The sequence below is a fragment of the Cryptotermes secundus genome, unplaced genomic scaffold (assembly GCF_002891405.2).
Source record: "Cryptotermes secundus unplaced genomic scaffold, Csec_1.0 scaffold110, whole genome shotgun sequence".
In the NCBI taxonomy this organism is placed as follows: Eukaryota; Metazoa; Arthropoda; class Insecta; order Blattodea; family Kalotermitidae; genus Cryptotermes; species Cryptotermes secundus.
In genome coordinates this window covers 554,377-578,181 of record NW_019742550.1, presented here as the reverse complement: position 1 = coordinate 578,181, position 23,805 = coordinate 554,377, and the positions used below count along the sequence as shown (strand labels likewise).

Below are 23,805 nucleotides of genomic sequence, written 5' to 3'. Positions count from 1 at the left end.
TTACTAGTTATGTTACTCTGTACTCACTTTACCTGTTGGTTTGTACCGTATCTTACTCAGAGACTAAATTGTGAGTCTACAGGAATGTAGGAGGCAGAGTCAGTAAATTGGTCACAAATATATATAAAATATGTGATATTCGAACCTGGAAGGAAACATGTATTTCTCGACATACCCTCCACCAACACTGATACACTTGACCCATCGCTTTACCAGTGCTCCGCCACCCGCAGCACTGAAGTGTTTTGACCGTTGTTCCAGCCATTTCGCATCCTCATTTCAACCTCTTCGTTATAAGCGAAACGTCTGCTACGTTTCTCGACCAACTTGTGAACCGCTTTTCGCGACAAACACTTCCCACCGTAAACAGGAAACATATTTTTGTGAATATTCTTTACATTTAATCCTTTCCCACCAAACAACGTACCATTTTGACTACTGAAACCAGCCCCTGAAAATGGTCATGCGGGTCTGCTACCTAGACTGTCGTGGAACTGGACTGTGCTGCTACCTAGTGATATACATACATAGAAAACTTACTGTGTCCATTAAAACTGTTTTACTTCCACTTGTGACTTATTTACTGACTCTTCCTCGTAGTTCTGAGGAGAATATTAGGATCTAAGCGGGAAGTAGTCTGACGGGATAAAAATGGTAAAGCTATCCCTGTAACTGGCCATGAAGACCCATAGGGTTGTGAGACGTCGAGACAGTCACATTTGCTATAGTCACTCGGCTCACAGATGGCGGTGAGGTCAGCCTTACGCGCTGGCCGCCCTTAAACCTCCGGAAGATTCCTGGTACTCATTTCTCTTAGAGGCTGAGTCGATCCCAGGACCATAGTTGCCGCTAGAAGGAGTAGGTAATTTGGAAAAAAAAACAAAGTAGATAACTTTCAGTCCAGTGTGACATACAGGTTTACAACACTTCAGTCTTTATTCGCCTTACATGTTTCGATTCAAAAGAATCATCTTCAGAGGCGCACCACTACGAGCAGGAGAGACCGTCACATAAGAAGTTTTAACATTATGCACTTAGGTTATGAATAGTGCTCACTATATCACAGTTTGCCCTATGCATCCACGTTGACGTGTAGATTTACGTGTGATGTTCGTTTAAGCGTATTTGCTGGGTATTCGATTGGGGTTTCCCACTGCACGCAATATAATGTTCACTTTTCCATAAAGTAGCTTTCCTATGTATCCATCTCCTCTGGGCTTCAACCCGCGACCTTCCATCTTGTAGCATAATGCCTCAACCAACTACGCTACCGCGTGCCCCCAGCCCGACGGAATGGTGAAAAAAATTCTGTGATGTAATACTTTGTAGATGTTTGGGATAAATTCAAGGAGGATGAGATGCTAAGAACAGGGAGCACGCATGGGACGTTTCGTTGGTCCTCATTTTTTGAAACTGCTATTCGAGTATTATCAGGTTTTAAGTCAGTTTTCTAGGTCCGGAGGGCATGAACGCTTATGCGCATCTAGGCGTGAGAACCCCTACACTAGGAGAGTTTGGCAACCACTGAACTAGACGAAGGATAGGGAATATGTAACTGCATACATTCTCCGGTTATATTTAAATACCGCTGTGACTTTGTATTCACACATTAATACGTAGTATAGTTTTCTTGTGGGCGTTCTGGTGCTGTCACGTTTTGGCCATAACGTTTGCTCTTCCTCTGCAGCCTGCTAGTCCCGAATCAGACTGTTAGCTCACAGAGACATGGTAGCACCTGTTCGGTAACACACTATCTCCTCACAACTCCTTTCATAGCTCCGGTTTTTATTAGGCTTGTCATATAGCCATTAAATCAGAGGACACCGCATAACATTATACCGCCGAAAGACGGATTTATGGGCCAAATTAAAACGTTTATTATCTACAAACTTTTTGTTATTGTTGTAACCGAGGTATTCTTGCTACAAAGTACAAGGAATGATTATTGTCCCAGTGGGTGCTCATCAGAACGAAAGTGGCATAACTGCAAGCCTATGCATCGCACATTTCTGATGTAGCCGTATATTTGATCAAGGTATGCATTAATCTTAGAGATCGCGGTTCCTTTTCTGCTAGAAATTTACAGCACTATCTCCCTCTTTGTCCTTTATGTGATTTTAACACTTATGAATGAAATTGAACTCTCCGCTTGTCCGCGACGTTAGTGCCAACTTTAGTGGATAGAGGGTGTCGCGTAGTCAGCGCAACGGATCCCCACGGCCGTTAATCTCGGTTTTCTAGACCGGAGCCGCTACTTTTCCATTCAAGTAGCTCCTCAATTGTCATCACGTGGCTGAGTGAACCCCGTTCTAGACACACTACCTGTCAGAAAATCTGGTAGCGCCGGGAATGGAACCCGAGACCTCTGGGTCTGTAAATGGGAAGATAATATTAAAATAGTTCTTTGAAAACTAGTCTGTGGAGTGGCGGACTGCGCTCAGTTTATTCGGGATAGAGCCCTGTGGTGACTTTTGTGAACACGGAGATAGAGTTTTGATTTAAATAAAATCTAGCAGGCTGGGCAAGCGCAGGCGGAACAGCGCATGGAGCTAGTTTCTGATCTTTCGTCCCATACTTCGGTGTTGTTCTGAAGTTGATACACGTGTAATGGGATCTCCTGGCACTTCACAAGAGAGGTTGTTTTATGACGCTCTGTCACGTTCTGGAGAAGGGTTCTTGGCTGTAAAGCCGTAAACGTTGGTTCAAAACAATTAGAGAAGTATGAAAATAACACTGAACATTTTAATTCGTGCAGCAGTTTCATTACACTCAAGAAGAGTGAAACTCCAATGTACCGTAATCCACAAAATGTGCTCTCTGAATAACTGTAACTTTCTAAATGCCCGCTCCGAGTATCGAAGCGTTAGAATTCTGATTCGAACTGATTTGCTACGTCAACTCCTGTAGGCCACTGACTGAAGCACCGGCATCGTATTCCTGGCTTCGTCGGGATTTCTACCTTAACCCACGTTCACAGCAAGTCTGGAGGCCACCCAACCTCGTATTCGGTGGGTAAAAGGTAAACGTGTCCCTGTGCATAATTAGTTAATTTACTATGCTATGGAGGCATATGGGGTAGTGGAGGTATACCTCCACTTTTCTTGACCTCCGCACTAGGTGGAGGTGAATGCTCAGCTTTACACACCGACCGCTTTACCTCCGGGGAAACTAGGTGGGCCCCATAGCCGGTCTGGACACTTGCACTGCCGGGAATTGACAGCCAATATCCCTTCGCTATACCGACTCATCTGTCCTGACTCCGTCTGTATAGTTAGAGCAGTCGATTTAGTCCTCGCGCAGAAATTCAAAAGGAACAGTGTTGCCAACTGGACATACCTGAGGACAAGAGGCAGGAACGGCGGTTGTGCTCTTTCGACGACAACGCCGTTCTAAAGCTAAGCGTTGTTATTCGTCAATTATCTCAGAGCTTAATTAAGCACCACGCGTGAAGATGCATGGGGGAGTGGAGGTTTAACTGCACCATTCTTGACCACATATCTGGATGGAGGTGAGTGGTCATCTTCAAGCCCCCGCCACTTTGCCGTCGGGGTATGAGCCCCCAGCACTCACTCTATAGGAAGCTGGGTTGGCCCCAGAGTCGATCTGGTCGTTGCCGAGGAGAGACATCTCATCGCACCATAGTTGCCGATATATGTAACGTTATGTCATCCCCTCTTCCCTACGGCGTCATGACGTTGTGCCGAGGTTCAAGGTCAAAATATGATCGTCTTATCATTCTCCACTGTTCATGACAATAGTTGATCATATGCCAATGTTTTGGGCATTGTTCACTGTGTGAAATAGGTTTGTTATTGTTCGATGTTCTTCGGTAGTTTGTTCTATTTCGCCTTCAGGCTGAATAGTGGTTGGCGCTGTAGCCTGTTTTAAAAGGCTCCATGTTCAATCCCAATCGTCACCACTAATCTTAAATTGTGATGCCACAGGATGTCAACATTTCATCATAGGATGCGAGTATAGCTAACTTCCGAAATATCATACACACAACATATCTCAGTCCAACTGATAGCTCGCCTTACCTTGGTCATCAACTTGCAAGAAAGTTTCTTGTGTTCAGCAGAGAACGTGGACCGCACTTTTACATGATATGAAGCAGAACCCAACCAATTCGTGTGCTGTTGGCGCGTGAATCCGTCGCTTAACCTATAGACCCATCTTCAATGTTTCATATCAGGCCAACTGCAGTCGCTGTTTATACCACCGGCGTTAAGCCTCAGGCCTAACATTCTCCAACACATTTTGCTTATAAAGTATCTTTACTGGTTTCGTTTTGGATACGGTGTGTATCTACACGTAGGTAGACCGCCTCTGTGGTCTAGTGGTCAGAGTTCCTGCCTACAGATCTAGAGATTCCGGGTTCGATTACCGGAGCTACCAGATTTTTCTGAGAAGTAGTGGGTCTGGAACGGGGTCCACTCAGCCTAGTGAGGATAATTGAGGAGCTATTTCAAGGAAATAGTGGATCCGGTCTAGAAAACCGAGATTAACGGCCATGGGGATTCGTTGTGCTGACCTCGCGACACCCTCTATCCGCTAAAATTGGCACCAACTTCGCCGACAAGCGGCGGTCGCTCGGTATAGTTCGTTTGCGGACTAAAATCACAATTTGTTTCTTGTTTTGTTTGTGTATATAGATAGAAGAACTGAAAGTTGAAGCATTATTTAGGATAACACCAGCATTTATTTTAATATTCACACTTAGAATTTTCTCCACATTTTTATTAATTAAAAATTAATTTATTCTGTTCTTTTCTTCATATCATGCCCATTAATTGGTGTTAATCTAAACATGTTGTGCTACAGTAGTGGCCAGAGTAAATCTGTTTTGTTTGATGGTTTCTGTCGCAGTATCTGAAAAGTTTGTCTGTTCCTGAATGACTGGCCCGTGACCCGCTTATGGAGGACTGAGATGTAGTGACCTGTTACTAGTCGCTGTTCAGATGTTCCGATTCTATAGAGAGTTTTGCAGGAGGGATGTACCATCAGCAGTGATTTTTTGGGGCTCTTACACGTGTGTTAACCATACTGAGACATACATGGGGAATATGGGAATGAAGTAACCTTTGTTCTTTTGTTACAGGTGCTCAAGTACTGCGACCATCTACATGGCAAGTGGTACTTCTCCGAGGTCCGCGCCATCTTCTCGCGTCGCTACCTACTGCAAAATGTTGCCATTGAGATCTTCCTCGCCAGTCGGAGTGAGTACAGCTTGCCTGTTCTAGGTAGAACTCTGTTGTAGGGATAAGATTTTGTTAGATATTGCTGTAAGGCAGGCTGGTTTGCGCCTCATTTCTTCTGTTGTTCATCTCTGCCACATATTACTAAGTAGCAGTAAAGCTATCCCTGTAACAGGCCGTGAAGGCCAATAATGTTGTGAGATGTCGAGGCTACTGCATTTCTCTATAGAAAATCTACTCAGAGATGGCGCTAAGGTTGTCAGCCTTATGCGCCGACCGCCTTTCACTCCCCAAGAAGATTCCTGGTACTCATTTCTGTTAGAGGCTTAGTCGACCCCAGGGCCATAGTGCGGCTGGAAGGATTAGGTAAATTTAAAAAATCCAGCTTAACGAAGAGCACGTCCATATCCAGTTACATCTCATAACTGACTTTTATACTTCGGACTGCACCATCGAGTGGACGCACTTTCCCACTCCCCACTTTGGGGAGTAGAAATGTTGATATGGAATGCATCGGTGTCGGAGAGGCCTGTGTCGCTGTCAAATCATGTTTTCACTTCAGCCTTGTCGAATTGTTCAGGTCTTTGTGTACGACAGTACGACTGACCAATGCTTCTCAAGGCCTCCCATTTTCTGGGTCTCTGACTCTTGTGTATAGATATCTGGTAAGTTTTCTTAGGCGGGGTGGAGGCCTGTCGCAAGGACAGAACACACACACGCCATACATACATCCGTACCCCTGGTGGGATTTGAACCCACGATCACGGAGTTCGAACGGTAGACGCTATACACTAATTTGCCCAAAAATGTTAAAAGTATTTGTGTTCCTAATTAAATAATGAAGCAGTCTGCCATGAAGGCATGTGGGTGAGTGGAGGTATAGCTCCACCATTCTTAATCTCGGCGCTAGATGTTAGTGACTGTTCAGCTTCACGATTCTCTCTCTTTACCTCCGGTGATAGATCCTCCGATGGCTGTTCCGGACTCTTATCTGCTACCCTCGCCAGGAATCGAAGCCCGGTTGTCAATCCCGTTAACGCGTTCGCTCTAAATTGCTCAAGAGTCCTGCCTAATTCAGTTCTGTCCCAAATATTGTAAGAAATTATGTGCCTTTTATTTTTATTATAAAACTGTCATGGGTACTTATACAATTATTTATTTCTGAAGACTGAAATGTTTCCTCGGGTTTTATGCAATGAAGGGAACTTCGGATTGTCAGTACTTTCTAATAAATAAGAATAGATTTGTGCTGCTGAGAAATCACACGATATGTCTATGGACATATCGATGTGCGAAATTCATATCGATATCGAAACATTTCTCGATATATTGTATCTAATTTTTGCATCAGCTGACTTCCCTGCTAGAAAGGAGACTTACGAATATGCAGTCAGGTGGAACATACTTGTTGTACTCCCTGTTTCTTGGTTCTCGCGAGGTATGATCGGGCACGAGTGATGTATAATGTGGTCCGTAAAGATATATATGACTGGATTAGAGCTGCACTATGGTCGATACATACGCTCTTCTGCGATTGGTGCAAAGGGAGCTGTTGCAGCGCTATTTCCCGGGGCTCCCGATCTGGCATCATACATCACCATGGCGACTGGCGGAATGGGGCTGGCTCCCTCTTGGTAATCTCACAATCCAGCCCAATATGGGGGCACCTGGAACGGATGTACGCTCGTGTTATAGATCGGATTCAGCCTGGAACTCGTACCTGTTAAACAAAGTTTCCTACACAGAACGTGAAATTCAGTTGTACTTTTCACTCAGGCATATTTTGTGATATTTGCAGTTTCTGAAATTTGAATTTCTCTTTACTCCTTGATGTGCAAATTCCACTATCACGGTTCATTACCGTGTTCACAAGAGCCCTCCATTGGTGTTTATCATGAGCCAGATCAATCCAATCCATACCATTCCATCCTATCTCTCTAAGATCTATTTTAATATTGTCCGCCAACCTACGCCTTGGTCTTCCAAGTTGCCTCTTTCCTTCTGGCTTTCCCACCAATATCCTATATGCATTCCTTTTCTCCCTATTCGTGCTATATGCCCTGTCCACCTCATCCCTTTTGACTTGATCGTTCTAATTATACTTGGAGACGAGTACAAATTATGAAACTCCTCATTATGCAGTTCTCTCCAACCTCCTGTCACTTCATCTCTCTTCGGTCCAAATATTCTCCTCAACACCCTGTTCTCAAACACCCTCAGTCTTTGTTCCTCCCTTAACGTCAGAGACCAAGTTTCACATCCATACATAACCACAGGCAAAAGTATAGTTTTGTATATTCTAATTTTTATGTTTTTAGACAGCAGACGAGAAGACAAAAGGTTCTGGACTGAATGGTAGCAAGCGTTACCCGAGTTCAATCGCCTCTTAATTTCTTTTTCAATCAGATTTTGATTTGTTATCGTCGTTCCCAAATATCTTAATTGTGTCACAGTTTCAAAACATCTGTTTTCTTTCGTTATGTCATGATTTTGCCCTCCATTTTGGTGACTATACAGCAACATATACTTTGTTTTCTCTGTGTTTACTTCTGGGTCGCGCCATAGCTGAAGCGGTTAGTCGCTGGCTTCCCATCGCGGCGGCCCGGGTTCGATCCCGGGTCTGGTCTGGTGGAATTTGTGTTGGACAAAGTGACGCTGGGGCAGGTTTTCTCCGAGTTCTTCGGGTTCCCTTGCCAATCTTCACTCCACCAATTGCTCCACAATCACCCACAGTTATCATCTGGGGCTGGTACAATAGGCCAGAAGTGGTCGCAGTACAAGGGACTTAATCCCACCCCACTAGCGATAAAAAAGACACATCCTTGCTTGCGTCAATTAAAGTTTGTGTGTTTTCCTTTATGGTATCTATCAGCCAGGAGATTCACATCATCGGCATAGGCCAACAGCTGATGTGTCCCGTTTAATTTCAGTCCCACCTGGTTTTCCTGACCTTCCTAATAGCATATTCTAAAGCAAAGTTGAAAAGGAATGGCGATAAAGCATCTCCTTGTTTTAGACCATTCTGGATAGGAAATTTATCAGACAAATATTTACATATACAGACCTTACTATAAGTTTCATTGAAATACATTTTAATCAGCTTAACTAGTTCCATGAGTATCCAAAACTCTATCAGAATATTGTACAATACTCCCCTCCTAACTGAATAATAGGCTTTCTTGAAGTCTGTGAATAGCTGATGTACTGTCTCATCATACTCCCATTTTTCTCCAATATCTGACGAATGCAAAAGATCTCATCTGCAGTTGATCTGTTCCGTCGAAACCCACCTTGATGATCCCTAATAATTTCATTTATATATGGACTTAACCTAGAGAGAAGAATATTGGATAAAATTTTGTATGAAGTTGTTAGCAGTGATATCCCTCGATAATTATTACAGTCAGTTTTATCACCCTTCTTGTGAACTGGTACAATAATAGACTCCTTCCACTGATCAAGCAATTTTCCATATGCCAAATAGAAGTAATTAGATTGTGGATCTTAGAACGTAATATTTTCCCTCCTGCTTGAATAAGTTCTGCTAAAATTCGATCGCTATCTGGCAATTTATACATTTTCAATTTTGCAATAACACTTTCAACCTCGAAAAGGTTGGTTCGGGTACTAACGGCTCAGCTGTATGGATTTCTGTCTGCCCAACATCACTGGCCCTATGTACCTTCAATAACTGAGAGAAGTAGTTCCTCCACCTATTCAAAATGTTGTGGGAATCTGCAAGCAGATCACCATTCTCATCCTAGGCTGGTAACCCCTCTTAAAGTCATTTATTCCTCTATACAGGTCTCTAATGTTCTTGTTCTTACTGTTCATTGCAAGCTCATCAGTTTTGTCTTTCAAATATTCCCTATTTTTGTTCCTGAAATGCCTGCTGGTTTCACGTTTTATATTGTTCAGATTATCCCCATTTAACTCACTTGGATCCTGTAACCATTGCAATTTGGCCTGCTTCCTTTGATATAATCATTTTGAGCCTCCTTCATCGAACCATGGCTTATTCTTCTTCAATGTTATATTTTAGCGTCCCGTTGCACTGATTTATATCCATGATTTATTCTGACCGTCTTACAGTGCATACATTTATTCACCTTACTCTTCTCTCTTGCACTACATGTTTCGGCACTAAAGTGCCATCTTCAGGTGCTTTTCGATGTNTATATATATATATTCGTCATATATATTGATAAATTTTAAATATTAAAAATATTAAAACTGTTCAGGATTTGTCATCCTTATGTCGTATCTCAATACGCGAGTCACACCTATCTTCTGTCGGAGTATTCTTCCTACTTTCATGTGTGTATTTTGCTTTGTGTTGTGTCTTGCTCCTGTGACTGCGTGTGTTATTCTTCTTCAGTTCGTAATAACCTAGACTCTCTTTGACAGACATTTCAATTTTCTCTTTAATAGTTTCCCAAGCTTTAATAACATCCACCTCAGTTTCCAAGTTTTCCAAGGCCGCGAACCTATTTCAGATTTCAACACAATACCGCTCTTTACCCTCTACCGCCTTTAATTTCTTGAGATCGAACCTCTCCATATGAACTCTGTGCGTTGTTTGTTTGCTCACTGCCAGTCTTTCCCTAACCTTTGCCACCACCAGGCAGTGGTCAGTATCACAATCTGCTGCCTTGAATGATCAGACATCAAGTATACTTGAATGCCGTCTTCTATCTATCAAAATATGGTCTATTTGGTTGTGTATCTTCCTATCAGGAGACGTCAAAGTAAATTTATGGATGTTACGATGCGGGAACATTGTACTTTTGACAGTAAGATTTTTTGATGTGCCAAAGTTTACTACTCTAACTCCATTATCATTACTAATTTCAAAGCAAACTCTCATTCCCAGTCGTTGGTTTGAAAATGTCTTCCCTCCCTACTTTGGCATTGAAATCTCCTAACAAAATTTTCATAGAGTACTTCGAGAATTTATCAAATACTTGTTCTAGTTCTTCATAGAATCTATCCTTTATGTCATCAATTTTATCTTCTGTTGGGGCGTTAACATTCATAACACCAGCGACCTTTTAGTATTATATACGATATCCTATCACTAACGAACTCTACCCTCTTAACTGCTGATACGATTCTCTTATGTACGAAAAAGCATGTACCTAATTCATGATTTTCGTTCCCCTTTCCATAGAAAAATGTACAGTCTCCTGCTGGTGCAATGCCATCTCCATCCCATCTGACCTCCTGTACTCCCGCTAAATCTAACTTATATTTTAAGATTTCTTTCCCTACTGCCCTGAGCGAACCTGCCCTATACCTGCTTCTAACATTCCACGTGCGGTCAAGTAATTATTTCGATAAAATATTTTAAATATTTAATCAGATAAGCTCAAAGATAAGAATTAATGTATTCTGTAAGATGATATTTAATTAAAAGCATGCCACGTATTTATACACGTGTAAATATGAAATCAGAGGGCAAGAAGCTTTGTTTAATTGTTCTGAAGCATTGGGTACGTCAGCAATCATTGCATATTTTCCGAGAACCACTCATTTGTCCTCGTACGTGGTCGGAAGGATCGTTTTGGTCGTTGAGTGTGCCCATAGGCCTACAAGTTAGAAAATGCACGCTTTGGATAGACCTAAGAATTCTTGCTTGATTACGTCGAAAACTACAAGACTTAACGTAGGAAGAGTACAGAAAATAAACTCTACGGTTCGTCTTTCTCTGTAACTTTTGTTCAAAACATGTTCCGCTTCGATAAATATGTAAGGAGTGAGTCATAATTCGTGCGGAAACACTTTAGGGTTTTCATGTAAAGTGTCCATTATTTTCGCCCGATTTCAATCAAAATTTGTATGTATCGACTGATTTTCTCTGTATTAAGTTTCATGACAGTCCACTGAGCGGTTCTCATGTGTACAGCGGATGAACAGACAGACGGAGGGAGCGATCGTGATAGGCGCAGCGTGGGTATGGGAGCGCGTCTAACAGTCGCCTCGCAGGCTGGTAATGCAATCACTGGATCATGAAGAAAAAGATAAGTTATGATACAGGTGCACAGTAAGCAGGCTTATTCCATGTTTGCGCTCTACATGCAAAACAATAGATGGTTATGTCGAAATTTGAACCTCGTGTGATTCGCTGACCGGTAAAATAGCGGTAGTTGTTCTGAGGGCCGATAGGAAGTTAGTATTTAATACTTTAATATTTTCAGTTATTATAGTCCTGTAATATCGAGAATATTTGACCCGAGAAAGATGAAGTGACGGGAGGTTGGAGAAAACTGCATATTGAAGAGCTTCATAATTTGTATTCTTCTCTAAGTATAATTAGAATGATCAACTCAAGGAGGATGAGATAGGCGGGGCATGTAGCACGAATGAGGGAGACGTGGAATGCATATAGTGTATTTGAGCGAAAGCCAGAAGGAAAGAGACCACTGGGAAAACCCAGACGTAGATGGGTGGACAATATTAAAACTGATCTTAGAGAGATAGGTTGGGATGGTATGGATTTCATTGTTCTGGCTAAGGATCGGGACCAGTGGAGGGCTCTTGTGAACACGGTAATGAACCTTCGTGTTCCATAGAATCCTGGAAAGTTCTTGAGTAGCTGCACAATTGGCAGCTTCTCAGTTCCATGAATATCTGACTCTTTATTCGTATTATAAAATCCTATATTCGTAATATGCAACATATTTTAATTACCTCCACTATATTTTAAATACAAATTATTCTGTGCTCTAATATTTCCAATATTTTTCTGTATTCTTCATCACAACATAAGGCACAGTTTTCTGCAATTTTTATAATATCGACTCCTTGCACCACAATATGGATCCATGTTGCGATTTCAATTAACTTTATTGCATTTATTGTATGCACTGCCTGACGATGGTCCAGTGAGGACCGAAACATGTAGCGGTAAACAATAAAATTCAGTCTATGAGATATTGATTTTAATTGTAATACCATTTTCTTGTATTGACGGATACATTACCTAACCACATCGGAAGGTAGTAGTCCCAAAACGTAGTTACTCTCTCCTCTTTGTTGCCGACAAACCTGACGACGAGGCTTTGACTCTCGCAAAGATAATGTGCTTATATCATTGTTTTATGTATGCAGTACTGTATTTGGCTAACTTAACGGCAGCCTTTATTGGTGTGACCTGTCACTCAGTAATCTATTTATACGGGGCTCCAAAAATGAATAGCTTTAGTCTTTAGTGTTACAGTTGCAATGTGTCACTAGAATTCCAGTGAATTCCAGTTTCAAAAATAGTTTAAGACGGCTCAAAATGAGATTGGGGAGTAATAGACAACCGAAACAAGCCCGAAGGCTAAAAGGCCCACTTGGAGGAGAAAGAGAGAGGATTGTCTAGTAGCACGTGTCCTGACCTCACAGTTTTGCCTGGAAGCTACATAACACGAAGCGTTATAAGCATAGAATAAATAAGATAACGGATAATAGGAAATGAATACGCTTCGAAGTGACACGTTATTACTTTGTAATTTACGTCCTGACCCAGAGTTCAGCATTTGCTTGTTCTGTGTAATTGAAGACATTGCTTCAGGACAGCTGCACCACCGTTCAATTTCTGAACTACTGTGTGCGTTATCATATTCATCATGAGGGTTCTGCCCTCACCCATTTTCCTTTCTTCCTTAGCCTGTCAGCAACACATCTCCAGCATGCTTCATGTTCCTCTTAACTCCGTGACCTGTAGTCCGCAAGAGAACAATGCCGATCGAGCGACCGCCACTTGTCGGCGAAGTTAGTGCCAACTTTAGCGGCCTCCGTAGTCTAGGGGTAACGTTCCCACCTCATGACTCAAGGTACGCGGGTTCAAACCCGGCGGAGGTCGTGGAATTTTCAAGGGCGGAAAAATTCAGGGAACAAGTCCTCCGGGAGGGACTTTAAGCCGTGGGTTCCGTGTCGTAGATTTACGACACGTAAAAGATCCTCATGTCTGTAGGAGACCTCTGAGCAAAATTAGGCAAAGTTTCCCTCCCAAGTAGTTTCCAATGCCTCCGGTAGATGGGGAAGTATCGGGTACCATTGCCAGCCTCGCTGGCTGAACGGGGCTGATAGCGAGCACCAGTATGGGAAGGGTATGGCAACTGGTAGAATATCATAGGGGGACGTACAATAGACTATTAGTCGCGGTGCATGGGGAAACCCACCCCCTCCATTAATAATAATAATAATAATAGTGCCAACTTTAGCAGGTAGAGGGTGTCGCGTGGTCAGCGCAACGGATCCCCACGGCCGTTAATCTCGGTTTTCTAGACCGGAGCCGCAATTTCCTTGAAATAGTTCCTTAATTATCCTTACAAGGCTGAGTGGACCCCGTTCCAGACTCATTACTTCTCAGAAAATCTGGTAGCGCCGGGAATCGAACCTGGACCTCTGGATCTGTAGCCAGGAACTCTGACCACTAGACCACAGATGCGGTCTTGTTGTTCCTCTTATTATTTGTAAGTCATACACTTAACGCGTGTTATTCAGCATTCCATGTCATCCCTCGCCAACCGCGAATTTCCAGCGTTCGCGGGTTCTCATATTTTTATCCACTTTCGACGAACCCGGTGTTTGGTTCTCTATATCGCGGTTATTGATTTATATACACGCGGAAAACAGCGATGGTTTCTGCACCAAGAGATCCCATTTACATGGTCAGGGCGATGATAACAAGGGATATCAGTTTTATAGCTCCCAGTTTATTGTTTTGGCCGATCGCGGTGGTCGTGCCGGCTAGGGCATGAGCTGTCTTCGCTCTCTCGAACACTGAGATCGTGGGTTCGAATCCCACTCAATGTGTGGATGTCTGTTTGTATTTATTATGTGTGTGTATGTGTAGGAAGCGGTCTTGCGACGGGCTGATGCCCCGTCCAAAGGGTCCTACCGGCTGTGTATAGGATTAAGAAATTGAAAAAGCGGCCGAGGTTCGATGGAGTATAGAGCCATAGATAGACAGATTATTGTCTTGGTCTCTTTGTGACTTTACTTTGTGGTATGATATAATTGTAGGAGAAAGTGTTGTGATCGTGACATTGGCCAATCTCGACATTTTGACGCATGTGATGTGTGTATGTGCGCCTCGCTAGCGACTGAACTGGCGGACCGATTTATTCATATTACGTATTTTGAGAGTTTATCCATGACGGGGGGGGCGGTAAATATGAACGTTAAACCTCCAAGAAACGGGGCCCTTCAAATGTAACCAAGACACAGAATGATCATTTGCTCGGAAATGGCTCCAACAGTTTTGATTAACTTATTCCATGCAGATCAGCCCTTCTTGAGAAGCCGCCATTTATGTAGTTACTCAAGAATTTCCCAATATTTTATGGAACCCGAAGATTCTTCACCGTGTTCACAAGAGCCCTCCACTGGTCCCTGTCCTAAGCCAGATCAATCCAATCCATAACATCCTATTTCTCTAAGATCCATTTTAATATTGTCAGCCCACCTACGCCTAGGTCTTCCCAGTGGTTTCTTCCCTTCTGACTTTCCAACCAACAACCTATATGCATTCCTCCTCTCTCCCATTCGTGCTATATGCTCTGCCCACCTCATCCTCTTGACTTGATCATTCTAATTATACTTGGAGAAAAGTACAAGTTATGAAGCTCCTCGTTATGCGTTTTTCTCGAACCTCCAGTCACTTGATCTCTCTTCGGTCCAAATATTCTCCTCAACACCCTGTTCTCAAACACCCTCAGTCTACGTTCCTCCCTTAATGCCAGAGACCAAGTTTCACACCCATACAAGACCACAGGCAAAATTATAGTTTTGTATATTCTAATTTTTATGTTTTTGGACAGCAGATAAGAAGACTAAAGGTTCTGGACTGAATGGTAGCAAGCATTACTCGAGTTCAATCTCCCCTTAATTTCCTCTTGAATCAATTCTGACTTGTTGCTGTCGTTCCCAGATATTGGAACTGTATTGCATTTTCAAAGGCTCTGTTAACTTATCTCACCCTCTGCTTTGCTGCTATAGCCGTATTTAAAGTCTTTTATCCCGTTGAACTCTCTGCACGAAAACTTCTCATCTACTTGTAGGCCCACTTGATATTTAGAGGATCAGACAAAGAACCTGCCTCTCCACTCTAAAGCGTTTGTTCTAATTATGCATGGATTTCAGCAATAGAAATGAAAACCTCCCAACAGAAGGACGCCGAAATTGTTATCATAACAGAAGACCTGTAGGACGTATTTTATTCTACACTTCGAAATTGCATTTTGATTGGTCCACCGTTATTTTTTTGTACTTTTCATACCACATGTGCTGTCCAGTAGTGATACTTTCGTGGCAACAGAATGCCCTGTTAATGTATGACGTTTATACGTGTTACAAATTTTAATCGATTTTTATGCTGTGCAGACTAGGCATGTAACTCACTGGAGACACAGTGTTCCTGTTGACCAACGCCATTTTGCGAACATGGTTTGATTAACTAATTGGCACAGCACACTGTGACACTGTTTTCTGAAGAATATCAAAACGTCCGTCAAGTGCTTTAAGCTACGCAGTGGAATTTATAAATATTGCTTCTTTGTTTTTACTACCCATCACCTGGTCATTATCGTGACGTGCAGAGTGGACGTGATTGATTGATTGCTTGAGTCGTAGGATATTACAGGGCAGTATCACTAACAAGTTAGGTGATGTAGTGGCCGTGCCATACCTCAGGCGGTTATTCGCCTGCTTCCCACCGTGGCGATCCGGGTTCCATTCGAGGTCAGTTCATGTGAGTTTTCTGGTGGACAAAGTAGCACTGGGGCAGATTTTCACCGAGTACTTCGGTTTCCCCTGTCAATTCTCATTTCACCGACTACTCCACTCTCATCATCAGGGGCTGGTACAATAGGCCAAACAGTGGCCGACGTACCAAGTGGACTGAAGTCTCACCCGGGACGAACAAGTGTCACTGCCAGGAGATTTTGTTTTCACGGCGATGAAGATTCGTGCCATGTCCTGTCCTGTATGACTCTCTCTGGAGGTGGGTAGGAGGGTAAAAATGTTTCGGAGTAACATACTGCCTCCGTATTCCGGATATAGACCGCAGATAGAAGTAGTTCTTCCGTCCAAGGAGTCCTACCGTCTGTGTAAAAAGATTACGAAACTGAAGGAGAGGCCAGGGCCCAACAAAGGGCTGTAGAACCGTGGATGAATAAATGAACTTACTAGAATACACAGTGCCATAACCTAGGAGCCCACATTTTCAGATATCTCACAACTGTTACCACATCCTCTGTATACTGAAGTCTGTAGAAGCGCATTCGGATTTAGAATGTTGCTGGGCAACGGTTCTAACTGAAGGTTACAAAAGAACGCATATTTTTTGTAAGCGTGAAAGGTAAAGTTATCCCTGTGCTTATCTAATTAAGCACTACGCGATGAAGACGTATGGGGGGGTGGATGTATAGATCCACGTGTTCTTGACCTTGGCAGTAGTTGGAGGTGAGTGGTCAGCTTCACGCCCCGGCTACTTTGCCCCAGGGGAAAGACCCCCCCCCCCCGTACCCATTTAATAGGAGGCTTGGTGGGCCCCAGAATTGGTCTGGACGACATGGACAAATGAAAATTCTTGACCCTATCAGGACTCGAACTCCTACCCCTCGGTTGTCCAGCGTGTCGCTATCTCGGCTACTTTTCTATAAGCGTGGAAGGTGGAAAAGATTAAAAGAAATTTAGCTTCATGAAATCTCCTTAGAATAGGCCTATGTTAGGGTAGCTTTTCTTGGATTACGGGGGAGAGAGCCTTTGATACCTACTGTGGCTCAAGGTGACCTTGACAGCCAGGCAGCTTGTCGCAGTGGCACTGATTGATGGCTCGTCATGCCAGGACAGAAGAACACGGCAACATATTATTGCTTCATGGACCACTTGACCTTTGGGGACAGTACAGCTGAAAACGCCATAAAGTCTTAGCTCCTACTGTCGGGCTTGCAAGCTCCTCAGGTGCATTGAGACATACGCGTTTCCTTGTGTTCCCGTAGACTACTCGGCCTTTCAGGGATTGGATTCAGTGATTCGTTACCGGCGTATTTAATGTTTCTTTTCGACTGTTATGCTGCACTGAATGGTGCAATGTCTGTGAATGATGAATAAAAAGGATTAAGAATTGGTCGTGACCTCTTTTGAAGTTCTGTCCCAGCATTTGTCTGCAGAAATGATGAAAACAGGATGATTTTCTGATATTTAGTCTTCACGGCGTTACAGGAACCCGGGACCCTTCTAGAGCGACACAGATGTTTGCAATACTCGACCAATACATTGGTTCATTATGATTGACAGCTGCATCACAGGAGTACTAGGACAGTACAGAGATATTTTCTCTTATACACTTGCCGGATCGGAACTACTTAGAACTGGTACTATAGTATTATAGTCTAAGTAAAAGTTTATGTAAGAATCTAGCTGTGATTGCTTCCAAAATCTCTGCCTTAAGAAATTTTTTATTTTGGCTGTACAGCCTCTTTAAACAGCATTAAAAAGGAATCTAAGACAATGTGAGATCCGTCTTTTGTAGAGTAAAAACTGCTCTCTCCTGGACAAGAGGCTCCATTAATCTCGTTCTGGGATCTTTGGACATTTTTCTTATAACAGTAATTATAATTTGAGGCCCGCCTATTGGGGCTGGGGTCAGACGTCTGTCTACTGATGTCTGAACGTGTTTATGTTACAGCGTCCATCATGTTTGCCTTCCCTGACCAGGCCACCGTGAAAAAAGTGATAAAGGCGCTTCCCCGGGTCGGCGTGGGCGTCAAGTATGGTATCCCGCAAACAAGGTACGTGCCTACAAACTGCCACGCAGATTTCTATTTGTGGGATTTGAGATTCTTGCAGAGGTGACTATGAAGAGAGGGCTTCTGGGTCGCAATGCTCTGTAGTTCGGAGATAGCCCAACATTTCGGAGAAACATTGCCTCCATCTTCAGGGCTGAAAAGTAAACTAAGCAAGAAACAAATAGAAGCAGGCAATATGTCCCTCCGAAATGTCGGGATCTCTCCGAACTACAAATTACTACCCAGAAGACATACATATCAATTTTTTATTGTTCCCCAGTGTTTATATAGTGACAACAAAGACAAGACGGACGGTCTGTATGAATGTTGCTACATACTGTAGAACTGGATGGCTTTCCTTCCCCTTTCATAGGAAGTTTTCAGCCTGCTCGGGTTCATGTAGATCGAACTTGTTGCAATAGGAAACTGCCTCAAGGGGAAGTTGAAGTACCAAATGCTGGAGACAGTTGCATTGTGGGAATCTTCGTAAATTATCTTAGCATGATACTGAAGTAATCCAATATGGACGGAATGAAAGGGAAAATAATATAACACTCATAGGAAGGAAATTAAACTGCATTCAAAATTTATGTTCTGATCTGTCATCTGACAGATTACTGATGAATGAATGAATCGTCACCCGAAAAACCACTCGAGACCTATTTACGTACATTCATTCATTCATTCATCCCTTCATTCATTCATTCATTCATTCCAGTAATCTGTCAAGACGACAGGTCCACAGTCTCTTCCAAAACAGTTCCTCCACTTGATGCGATCTAGAGCTTTCTCCTTCAAATCAGAATATCCTCTTCTGTCCCCAAGGCCATCCAGCATCTTCTTACATATTCTTCCTCGTCTTCTGGTCACTTCTATCAGCCCCTCTATCTTTCCTTCAATAACTTCTCTTAGAAGGCAGTTACCGCGTAAGATATGACCAATCCAATTAGCCTTCCGTTTTCGTATTTCGTGATTTACTTACATTGAATAATAATATTAAATTATATGTTAGAGACGCAGAGAATGGAGGTATTTATGGATTCGAATTGGCTCACAATAGGGAAACTATGAGCCCTGTGACGGTCCTTCATGTTGCATAAAAATACAGCGAATTTGTTTACCTGATAAAGAATTTACAGGTTTGAGGAATATTCTATGGAGTAATTAGTTCATTTCTCAGGTAACCTCAAAATTTGGAAATTACTTCCCCACCGCTGACCGTCGTGTCCTGGAGATCTCACCTTCAGTTGAGGCCCGGAAACTGTCTTGGTTTTGGCGTTATTTTCCTCAGCCCTGCAGGAGAACGATCTGAGAGTAAGGGATATCGGGACATGACAGTACATTTAAATCAAATTACGTATATGTTATAATTAGGCATATATATTTATCTGACAAACCGTAGATTCTAATCATAAATATTTAATTTTGCCGCTATATGCATGGATTAGGTTTCAAGTCAGTTTCTTTCCCCAGTGTGTTGTGCACATGAAAAGTATTGGACAGTGACAATGAGAACTTTATCTTCCTGTGTGTTTTTACTAAACAACGACCACATGTTTAGAGTGTGTTACGATCCCCGTTAAACATTCCTTCCGACTGTATAAGCAAGAGGAATAGTTTCTTCAGAGATGTGGCGTCATGTAGTTTGGTAGACTATCGCGGACATTTCGGAAAAACGTCCTTCACCCAGAGATGTAGATACCACGTTCCTTCGAAAGTCGGTAAATTTTGGCCAGATTAGATGACGCCAGATTCCAGAAGTTGCCATTCTTCATAGTCACCGCCGTGAGAACTTCAAGTTCTACACATGTAACAGTGTTTTCAAATTTGTACATTAAAATAGCGGATGTATATATTCGTGTTGTCAAACAATCGCAAAAATTGTGTAAACATAACGAAATTTTGAATATATTCTGCTTGTACAAAAATGAATGAATGGGAAAGTGTTCCATGTTTCGCTTTTGCCATGCTCGGAAACCTATGTGTCAGTAGTCATAAAATTAATGCAAGTTTTTAGAAAGAATACATTTACATTCAGTTTGTTTATAGAGAGAGAAAACTAATGAGAAAATTGCGCCTGTCCCGTTCCTCTCAGTTTCTTATTGTCGGAATTGTGGTTGTAGCAAGTGCTCTCAGAAGATTTCCTTTAACAGTGAGTCTGTTCCTGTTCTTAGGTTTTATTTTAAGCAAACGTGAAACTCCAGCTTCACACTTATAGCTACTCATATAGGGGAGAAGGATTTTAGAAACCATATTCGTAGTTTTGAATATTCCACAAGCCTACCAACTAAAATATAATTACAATTAAAAGACAAACTCCGTTGCTTGAGTCCACAAGCGAAATATACCGACCGAGCGACCGCCGCTTGTCGCCGAAGTTAATACCAACTTTAACGGATAGAGGGTGTCGCGTGATCCGCGCAACGACTTCCCACGGCCGTTAATATCGGTTTTCTAGACAGGAACCGCTATTTCCTTGAGACAGCTCCTCAGTTATCCTCACGAGGCTGAGTGGACCCCGTTCCAGACCAACTAGCTACTTGTCAGAAAATCTGGTAGAGCCAGGAATCGAACTCGGCCCTCTGGATCTGTTGCCAGGAACTCCGACCAATAGACCACAGAGGCGGTCCCTTCTTCACACGCAGCTCTGATATCTATGCGTTCTATTTAATTTGTAATGACATAACTTTCTCATGCAGTTCGGTAATACATGGATTGTGTCCTTGGAGATAAATATGTATGTAATTTAACTCTCCGAAGATATTTGCTGAATAATCTGTATGGTTGAGGTTCGTATCTTTGTTCAGTAAAGCCTGGAACCCCGTATTCTCATTCTGATGGAAGACATGTTGATATGCGAAGGATATAACGGAAACGTTTCCCTTCTTCTACCGTCTCTGATGGATGGTCGCCCCTGTGAAAGACCGCATATGTTGTACTGATCACTAGACTTCGTGTAAAAAATATCGGAACGAAGTCTACCCAACCATCGGACAGTTTCACCATCTGAGTACTGGAAGGATTTTTCTGTCGGATAGGATACGTTGCGAAAGAATCCATCGCAACTAGTTGTCACGTGGGTTCTAGATCGGATGATTGGGTTTATTAGCACCTTGGTTACAAGTTCTCTTAATCACACTTAAATACAGCGCTATTGCTGATTTACATAATTTACTGTTCACCATTGCACACGCACTTCGTCTTCATTAGTCGTCTCCTGGCNGAAAACTATATCTCCGATTTTGAAGGTTCTCAGACAAGTTCCCCGTTTGTCCTTCTGGTATAGATAGAGCATATAATCAGATTTCTTTTTTGATGTATTATATACCTTTATTACTCTGGAAGGGGTGTATTATAGTATAATTTTTTTTTTGCATACGGTTTGGAGGGCTATATTAGGGGTAAATTTTGATGTTACCAATGGGAGGGCTGCATGTGAGGCATGAAGTGCAACGTGAAATTTGGGTAGCAGGACCGAGGAAAACCAGGGAAAACCTTGGTCGAGATGGCGCCAACTCTGTCACTGCAATCACTTCTCTTATAAACACTCTGCACAGACCCCAGAGAAAACACCGTATCTGTTGTTGCTAACATCACCGCTTACGCGGAAGTGTGTTTACCGGGCCGAAGCTTACAAATTGGTTGCATAACCCGGCGTTCCAGTGCTACTCGACGCGAACGACATAGAAAACACAGCCCCATCTATTGCGTGTTTGACCGTGTTTACAGAGCTGTTGCCTGGAAACGCCTTGATTAAATCCGTTACAATGTATATTTTTAGTGCGTCTGATCCGACATTAACACCGATAATATTGATGGGCGTGAAGGGGGCCTGACTGTCTATTTTGGTTTTGGTGTCTGTGGCGCGTTGCTCCGAGGGGACTTATAAATAACAGCCACCCTCACGTAATGAAGTGACTGATTTAGACGTCGTGTCGGTCACTTATTTTAGAGGTTACCCTTTTTTCACTTAAACGCATTCTATTTGTACGAGACAAATTGTAATTGCAGCTGAGTCCCGCAGATGTATGTCCGGAGCATTTGGATCTTGAATGGCTGCGAGACGCTCCGCGTATATTTATTCTTCGTATTTTCGTAATTTACGGAATATAACTCACTCCTCTTTCTTGTCTTCTCGTCTGCTGTCCAAAAACAAAAATTAGAATATAAAAACTATAATTTTGCCTGTGGTTCTGTATGGATGCGAAACTTGGTCTCTGACATTAGGGGAGGAACGTAAATTGAGGGTGTTTGAGAACAGGGTGTTGAGAATATTTGGACTGAAGAGAGATGAAGTGACAGGAGGTTGGAGAAAACTGCATAATGAGGAGCTTCATAACTTTTACTCTTCTCAAGTATAATTAGAATGATAAAGTCAAGGAGGATGAAGTGGGCGGGACATGTAGCACGAATGGGGGAGACGAGGAATGCATATAGGATATTGGAGGGAAAGCCAGAAGGAAAGAGACCACTGGGAAGACCAATGCGTAGGTGGGTGGACAATATTAAAATGGATCTTAAAGAGATATGATGAGATGGCGTGGATTGAATTGGTCTGGCTCAGCACAGGGAACAGCCAGTGGAGAGTCAAGATTTTTGAAGAAAGAATTTTCACTCCCTCATTTGTTTCAGACGTGCCTCTATGATGTCCCCTCGCCAGTTGATGAGGAACTCCAACATGACTCAGAAGTGGCAGCGCCGTGAGATCTCAAACTTCGAGTACCTTATGTTCCTCAACACAATTGCTGGTGAGTTCTCTGATGCATTTCCTGTAGTAAAGTAGTCACTATTTCAAAATGACATATAGACAGTATAAATTAAAAGCATTAAAGAATGCCTTTGATGAAGGTCACTGTGTCACCTTCATATTTCGGCTACCTTTAGTGCTCTGTTTTCTGATACATGGACTAAGGGCACCCCAAAGCCCCAGCCAGAATTCACACCTCGGCCTTCATAGCTACAACGGCTCCTCGCTTTCAGTAATGTCACAACGGAACACTTGAGGAAGAGGCTCACCAAGTAATACTGTCTCTTCGCTTGTATACAGCGGAAATTCTTGTCACTTTTAGGGCGGCCGCACACCAACTGAGTCAAGACAAGCATCAAGACACGAGACAGAAGACGCAGTCTTGTTTCATTCGTGATACGTCAGCATGATGACTCAGACCGGTGTGCGGCGGTTTTCATAATCTTATTCGTTCCAACTATGCTCCTTTCTATGCGTCATGTCGCAGACATCATGTCTTGAAGCATTCCGGTGTGCGGCCTACTTAAGGGGAGCAGCACGAAATGGTCAGTAGATGAAAGATTAATGTTAATTGGATAGAGAGCAGAGACGGAATAGAACGGAGAAATTGACTTCATTGGAACCTACATAATTTATCCTGTTACTTAAATTATTAAGTATATGTTGGTTCAGCAAGCAGCAAACATCCAGTAGGAACTTGATAAACATAATGTTTCAATTGTAGAACCCAAAAGATGGGGAACCTAGATATAAATGACCTCCCAGAAGGACGTGTCCGTAGATAGGGACTAGCTCTATCGATTGGGCCCCACTTAATACGTTTTACCTGAAGACTGAGACAGGATCCAGTCTCCGAAACGTCGTGTTTTGAAAAATAAAGAGGACGATGTTTTTAGATAAAGACAAGGCGATGGATAATATGCAGTAACACAGTATTTGTACTGCTGTACCGTCATCACAAACTTCTGCATCTTGTTTTAAAGTCTTGGAAAGTTTTCTTTGTACCGTGTGGTATGGGGCATTAGCAGTTACAACCGTACTACCTAGTGACACACGGAGAATGAGTTTTACTTCCAACTAT

At 42.7% G+C, this 23,805-nt stretch overlaps 1 protein-coding gene across 1 annotated transcript in view; it reads left to right on the top strand.

Annotated features, from left to right (window-relative positions):
- Positions 1-23,805, top strand: part of LOC111873259 (neurobeachin) — a 129,354-nt gene that overhangs the window by 58,510 nt on the left and 47,039 nt on the right. The window contains exons 2-4 of the mRNA XM_023867819.2: positions 5,099-5,216; positions 17,878-17,980; positions 22,610-22,725. Coding sequence (XP_023723587.1) covers positions 17,886-17,980; positions 22,610-22,725 — 211 coding nt within the window. The 5' untranslated portion in view covers positions 5,099-5,216; positions 17,878-17,885. The remainder of the gene's footprint in view (positions 1-5,098; positions 5,217-17,877; positions 17,981-22,609; positions 22,726-23,805) is intronic.